Genomic DNA, 7,453 nt, shown 5'->3' on the forward strand with positions numbered 1-7,453 from the left:
TTTCGGTTCCCTTATCTGCTACCGCAGTCGTAACGGACCGCACTCGCCCGGAGATCACCGGATCCGCGTATCTCGGCCCAGGCACCAAAACAAAACATGCCTCTTCTTATTGGTGGGATCAAAACGGGTCCCACCGGGAAGATCAATGAAAACCCTGGTTTTGGCGGATGGTGGCTTTCTTGACTCAGGAATTTGCGGTTCCGGACGCGGCACAGCGGTCAAATCGGGCTCATAGCGGCTCAATTCCGGCGGAAATAGGTAGACCGGGAATCGTGACAATGCTGATATTTTCACGTCGGATGCAGTATCCTCCATGTACGGGCTCTCCCACCCCGGCGTGACGCTTTGTAGCCTGTACCAGTGTAAGAGGGAGTGAAAATATCAGTCCAGCATGGGGGTTTTATGGCAACTTAAATAAGCGCGTGTCCTTTTTGCTATTCTCGAAATTTCCAACGGGTAGACTTTTCGGGGATATGTTTACATTTCTCTAACCCCAAACTTGAAATTACATACGAGTCCTCCAAACGAGCTCTCTAGGAGAGCGTAGTAAATGAGTCAAAGTGGAAGGGCTAGCGTGTAATTTCGCCATGCCTTGGCCTCACGATGTGGACTCCGAGATGGAGTTACGCTGTTGCCCTTGTCGTTTCGTAGCGTTGGAGCGGAGGATTTGGGGAGGAAAGCAGGGGCCTGTCGGTCATTTAACATCGCAAAGCACCGTAGGCCTGGGACGAGGCTAGGGAAGCGGATAAAGACGCTTCAACGCTCCCTTTTAAAACGGTACCCGCCGCACGTACCGCTGGGGAAGGCGTGGGGCCCACCTGTCCGAAAGCAGAAGAGCGAGGAGGTACCTAACCCGGCAGGATTCGGGGGAGCACTTTAAGGCCAGGATGAACCCGCGAGACAAGGGTACCGCCGGTGGTTTCGCTTGCCGCCGCGGGCATCACCACGCGGCGAATTGGACGGTGATGATGAGTTGTTTCGCGGGACGAAATGCCATGAGATGCGTGCCCACTCACACGATTATTCTAAATCCACCCGGGATTATCCAAATGCCCATCCAATCATCATTTATAATCTCACTAAATTATATTTTTTATGTGAAAAAACTAACATTAACTTGTAAGAATATGATAAGGTTCATACTTAGTTTTCATTTGCTTGATTAGGATTGGTAATAGAGGTCAACACAACAGATATGTCGTGACTATGAGTCAACACAACTGGGTCCACGGGTCAATATCGGGAGCTTTCTAGAGGGTGATTCGAATGATGAAATACTCGAGCTCTTGGAAAGGAGTGCTGGTTGGCATTGGTCATGATCGGGGTTGATTAGCGACTCCTTGGTACCGAGCGGATCGCGCTCCCGTGCTAAGTCCCTCACCGTCGATGAGTGATCGCCCTTCTACAAAAATGGCCTCTGTCAGACGGTACCCGACCGTGGCCCCTTCGATGAGTAAATTAGTAACGAGGGGGATTACTTTTTTCCTTCTTTTTTCTTGCCTCCTCCTGGTTGGAGGTCAGCCAGGAGTTTTATACTGTGGCACAAGGGCTGATGGTGCGTCGATTCGACGTCGCTGCTGTTGACCCCTGAGAGATGGGACGACCCTTTTGACCGACCACCGTTCCGGGACGCGCAGAGCGACGTCAGACGACGCTGCCCCGAGTTCCTGGGACGAGACGTGTGATATAACTTCTTGGTACGAGCTCTCGGGATGGGACGGGTGACGTAGGGCTCCGATTTGGCATGCGATGTCAGCGGTGACGTGTCCAAACCGCCAAAATATACCATATCAAACAACATAAACTTTGAATCCTGGAATCCACCTAAATCTGATATGTTGATGTCGCTACTAACTAATTCATATTCATATATAAAAGTATTTTTGCATATGAATTTTGTTTGACCTTTTTACGTATGATTTTGACTGACTATGTTTCTGATAAAGAGTGTCATTCATATGTAAAAAATTATTATTATTACATTCAATAATGTATATATGCTCAGAGACCTATCAATTATACAATAATATACTATGCTTTAACGGAGACATATTATTCATATGTTATGGTGCGAATATAACAGATCAATTTGTTGATCGTAGATGATGATATCAAAAGCCAACCATTGGGCCTATGAAATTGCTAACTTTGAGTTGAACAATTCAATCATTCAAAGTTAAGACATTTTAACCATTCAAACATATGACAAAGATAATCTTATGAATCACCAAATTTTAATTGAAATAAGATGTTTAGGAATAAATGGTCAAATTGGGAGACCAAGAATTTTCAATATTTCTTAAACTCATGAATCAAAGTGAAATCTTTTACTCACATTATTCTCCCTCAAGAACCCTTTTTGAAACTTTTTGATCCTCTAGTTTGAAGTATTCATGTGATTCATGGAGTTCAACTTGGCTCGAAAATAAAATAAATAAAAATTGGATATAAAATAAATACAAGTGCAGGAACTGCTTACTTTAACTTCCGACAATCTTCTTGTTCCCTTGGTCCACCATTTAGAAGCTTTCCTTGACCTCCACTGTGTTCCTGGAAGAACATCTTTTAATGCTCTTCCTTCCTTTCATAACACATAAAACTGTTCAGGTAGGATTCTTAACAAAGATAAGAAAAGATGGGTCAGATTGGTATGGTCGTAGCCAACTTATGGTCCCACCTACAGACGTTATTCCATCTCTCTTTCAAACATATGTGAGAACAGTACCTAAAAGGACTAAGAACGTTTGGTCTCAAATGATAGCAATTACCTGTTGGAATAATGACTCCACATGTTTTCTTTGGCAGCAGTCTTCTCACCCTTTGGATGCATTTGACATCACAAGAGACGGTTCCAGTCATTGTTAACAGGATTAGGCTTCGAGATTTCTCCTCCTTGCCTTTATATTCATTTTGTGGTTGGAAAGTAAGCTGATGTACTGCAAAGGAAGGCTACCTGATCTCTTGCATCATGGTGAGCAATACATGAGCCTTTTGATAAGATGGAGATACCCAAGAAAACAATGATACAGGATAACTATGGAAAATAATGAATTGTTAAAAGAAGCGAAGCTAGATCAAAATGACCGTCATCTGTCTATGACAAGGATGGCATGAAACATAAAGAACAGGGCATAAGTGCTTACCTCAGTCACCCAATCTGTTGATAGGATCTTGATAGGATAACCAAAAGCTGTCCTACAAGAGTCAGGTTGTGATGGCACATTCTGATAAATCAGAGTGTGACTTGTTCCTGCATGAAAGGGAGATTAAACTTTAAGAAAACAGGTTAGACCGAATGGTTTGGAGATTTATATTTAAGAGAACAAAGTCAGATCTTCTTTCCCATTTGTTTAAAGGGAAAGAAACTTCTTTGTATGCTACTCTGTGGTAGAATATGTGGCATTCATCATCTGAAATGAATTCCTGGTGGCTTTTACACACCCATGGTGAACATAAATGACTTCCTTGACCCAGGACTGAAAGGAAAGTTATGAACATGTACCACACTAAATAAAAGTTATTTGTTCTTGTGACCAAGCAATAAATGACTTTAAAAGAGTACCGAGTGCTTCTTGTTTATGAACTTCATTTTAGACAGGATCTGCAAATCATAGCTTCAAATGCTTTTGTTCAGCATTTGAGCCATCTGTCTACAGTTCTTGCAACTCAGGCACACACAAGCCAAGATTGCATTAAGTTCTAATAATAAATTCATTTAGAATACTTGCCGAAAGTTGGAATGCAAAAAAAATATCAATTATACATAAGCATATAAATCAATGTTTGCTGCTGAAAATAAACCACTTTACCAATAATCATCTAGGGGTTTCTCAGGGGCACCTTGCTATTATCTCCTGTGTTCATCTCACCTGGTTATGAATAGCAAACCTACAAAATAAAGTTTCTTTTAGAATCAATAAGATTAGGAAGTTCTATTGATTCATGAGAAGATGTTAACTTCGTTTTGGGAGAGAAAAACACAATATTACTTAAGAGGGTAATATACACAAAACAAAAAGAAGGAGGAACTCGTGAATTCCTCCATTATTCTTTGTGATTTGCACATTTTATATAATAACATGGACCAAAGATCAAGTAAATCAGAGAGTCCCCAACAGTTTGTTTTTTCGAAGAAAAGTGGTAAATGAACTTAATAAGAGTTCACACAAAATATCAGGAGGTGGATTACCTCTCCAGAATATATCAACTACATTTGTCATAGCAAAATTAGCCAACTTATGGACAGAAACATAAGAATTCCTGGGGACAAAATGCCATCCAGTGACACTCGGGTGCCAAGGAATACAGGTGGGACTGAAAGCATGTTGAGGAGAGTCTGTGAGCCAGATCTAACCCGTATTTTGTAGTAGCCTTCCCCAACAGTATGTTATACAACATATGTACTGCGATTTGCATACGTGACACAATACATAGACAGCTGGGCTATTGAAGTTGTTTCCTTTGGCTTTTTATTAGACAATAGCCAATAAATTGTGCATTTCAGGTTATCATCAATATCATCTAACCATTTGAGATCTTCGAAATCAAGGTGCACTGAAATAGTTATATGAACCCAAAGACGGTAGAAGATTATACCAATTTCATTTGGAAAAACATTCTGATAGTCGACCGTCTGGCATCAAGTTCATGCATGACCAGATGACATGAAAGGATGCAAAAGGCCTGGAGATTTGAGAAGATTCCAGCAAAAACTTATAGACAAGGTTTGCTGAAAACAGTGGTAATCACCAGGGCCCTGAAGATTTCTGTTGGAATGTGTTCTGTAGAACCTTGTTGAGGGGATTTAGATAAGTTGCCAGATCCTCACACTAACTAATCAGAATCATTCCTTTGCCCAGATCTACACATTATGCCAGATTGAACTTGTATGAGGAATATATCCATTTTCCACTAGCTCGTCCAAAGACAGTTTGAGTTTTGTGTACGACATCTCAAACTGAGGGACTTGTTTGTTCCCTGCAGTAAAAGATTGGACTTCATTTTTAATGTTTATCCAACTGTTACCTGGAGTCTTTTCTAAACCTTTCTCCTTGATGTCTGCTCTCAAGATAGTGACGTATTCCCAATTTCCAGCTGCAGCATATATATTGGAGAGAAGTATGTAATTTGCAATGTTCATTGGTTCTAATTCAATGAGCTTTTCACCGATTATCCTCGCAAGTTCCATGTTATAAAACATTCTACATGCGCTCAGGAGAGCTCTCCAGAGACTAGCATCTGGTTCCATGGGCATTGAACAGATCAGTTCTTTGGCTTTATCAAGGTTTCCTGCACGGCCAAGAAGGTCGACCATGCAAGCATAATGAACAACCTCAGGTGGTACATTATAGTCCCTATTCATGGAATGGAAAATTTCCCATCCCTTCTCAATCATACCGGAGTGACTGCATGCAGACAGAATAGAAACAAATGTTACACGGGTAGGTCTCTCTCTAGCACTAAGCAATTCACAAAATATCCGAACAGCATCTTCACCTTGGCCATGGATTCCATATGCTGCAATCATGGCATTCCAAGAGATGATGTCCCTCTTCAGTAGGTTTCTGAACATCGATTCAGCACTCCTTATGCTTCCACATTTTGCATACATCGTCAGAAGAGCATTTCCCAAAGAAGTATCAAGTGGCAAGCCGAGCTCCCTTCTTACAATGTATGCATGAAAGCCTTTTACTTGCAGAAGACTCCCCATTTGTGCACATGACGGAAGAACATTGATCATTGTACTTGCATCAGGTTTTGTTTCAAACTGCATTCGATAGAAGAGAGTAAGAGCATCATTCGGTCGTCCATTGTGAATATAGCTAGCAATCATAGCATTCCAAGATACTAAATCTCTGTCAGAGTGATTCCAAAATATATAAAATGCTGCTGATTCTTGTCCACAGTCCATGTACATATCTGCAAGTGCAGTGCACAATGATGAGTTGACATCAAGCCCATGCCTTATCACATAACCATGAATAGACCTGCCAAAATTTAAAAATAAGTTGTTTGTGCATCCTTTAAGAAGAGAGACCATAGTGAATGAGTTTGGTTTAGTTTCTGTTTGTTGCATTTTCCCGAAGAGATCCCAAGCCTTGCATGTCAGCCCATCCTTGATCAAAGCCATGATCAATGCGTTCCAAGAAACTGCATTTGACTTATCCATCCCATTAAAAATCTCTTGAGCAGATGTGACAATATTCAAGTCTGCATACATAGACAGCAATGCATCATCTATTGAGGTATTATCTGTCATCCCACTTTTTATAGCATAGGCATGCAATTCCTTACCTCTTGCTAAGCAGCCACACTGAGCACATACAGAAAGCATTATACCAATGGTGACCATATTTTCTCCTATACAGTCACACTTCATCCTGCTAAACAGAGCAAGTGCTTCATTGAAACACATGCAATTCTTGTATGCAGAGATCATAGCATTCCATGAAGCAACATCCCCTGTTAGCCCTCTTTCAAAAACTAGACTAGCATGTTCACAATATCCACACCTACCATACATATTGATCAGTGCATTCCCCACAAACTTATCTACAGAAAAACCGTATTTAATAACTAGTTGGTGCACTTGCTTCCCAAACTTTAAGCATCCGAATTCCCCACATGATTGCATGACAGCTAAAAATGTCACAGAATCAGGAGCCACATTGTCTACTATCATATGAAGAAAGATCTTTAAAGCTTCAGAACATTTTCCAGTCTGGAAATACCCATCTATGATAGCATTCCAACACACAGTGTTCCTTCTCTCCAATACTTCAAATACATTGTGTGATAACCGCATGTCAAACCTCGAATAGAACCCAATCAAGGAAGTCCCAACATGAGGCTCCAGTTGAAGAATCCCACTTCTCAAACTATAGCAATGTGCAGCCTGCCCAAGCCTGAACTCAGACAACTCACGACAGGCTAATATTAGACTAACCAGCGTGACCGAATTTAGCCTCAATCCATCTCTTCTCATCCTAAAACACAACAAGATCGCGTATTTGTACTGACAATTGGCAACACACCCAGAGATCATGGCATTCCATGAAACCAAATCTCTCTGCGTCATTTCCTCAAATACCTCGAGCGCATCATCAACTAATCCGCATTTACAGTACAAATCCACGAGCGCAGTCCGAACGCGCACGTCGTCAGCTAGTTCTGTCCCAACTATGCACGAATGAACTCGTTTACCGAACTCGACATCCTGCAACCTCGCGCACGCCTTGAGGACGACCGGCAGTGCGACCCTGTCGCGGTGGGCGCCCGAAGCTTCCATCTCGGCGAAGGTTGCGAGGATGGCCCGGTCATTTTTTAGCCTGACGTGGTGCTTGAGGATCGAATTCCAGTTACCGGGGTCTCTGCTTCGGATGGGGGGAGACAAGCGATGTGGGCTTGGGAGGTTCATGAGGAGAGAGCAAACCATCTCTGATGCATGTGTGGC

General features: G+C 42.0%; 1 protein-coding gene across 2 annotated transcripts; it reads right to left on the minus strand.

Moving 5' to 3' along the window:
• Positions 1-4,582: 4,582 nt before the first annotated feature.
• LOC135628841 (pentatricopeptide repeat-containing protein At1g06140, mitochondrial-like) lies at positions 4,583-7,453 on the minus strand. Of its 2 annotated transcripts, none has more exons than XM_065135775.1 (2): positions 6,295-7,453; positions 4,583-6,210 (listed from the first exon to the last, which is right to left on the minus strand). In XM_065135775.1, the coding sequence occupies exons 1-2, from the start codon at positions 7,433-7,435 to the stop codon at positions 4,862-4,864; spliced, it is 2,490 nt and encodes an 829-aa protein (XP_064991847.1). In that variant the 5' UTR covers positions 7,436-7,453; the 3' UTR covers positions 4,583-4,861. The 2 variants fall into 2 exon arrangements, with proteins under 2 accessions (XP_064991847.1, XP_064991848.1); XM_065135776.1 differs by having other exon boundaries at positions 5,256-5,405; positions 5,497-7,453.

Source organism: Musa acuminata, chromosome BXJ3-1 (assembly GCF_036884655.1).
Source record: "Musa acuminata AAA Group cultivar baxijiao chromosome BXJ3-1, Cavendish_Baxijiao_AAA, whole genome shotgun sequence".
In the NCBI taxonomy this organism is placed as follows: Eukaryota; Viridiplantae; Streptophyta; class Magnoliopsida; order Zingiberales; family Musaceae; genus Musa; species Musa acuminata.

Excerpts from the sequence above, each read along its gene's own strand:
- LOC135628841 (XM_065135775.1), bottom strand. The coding sequence starts at position 7,435 with ATGGTTTGCTCTCTCCTCATGAACCTCCCAAGCCCACATCGCTTGTCT. Across the intron at positions 6,211-6,294 it reads GTGTGGCTGCTTAGCAAGAG|ACTTGAATATTGTCACATCT; the intron begins GTAAGGAATTGC and ends CTATGTATGCAG.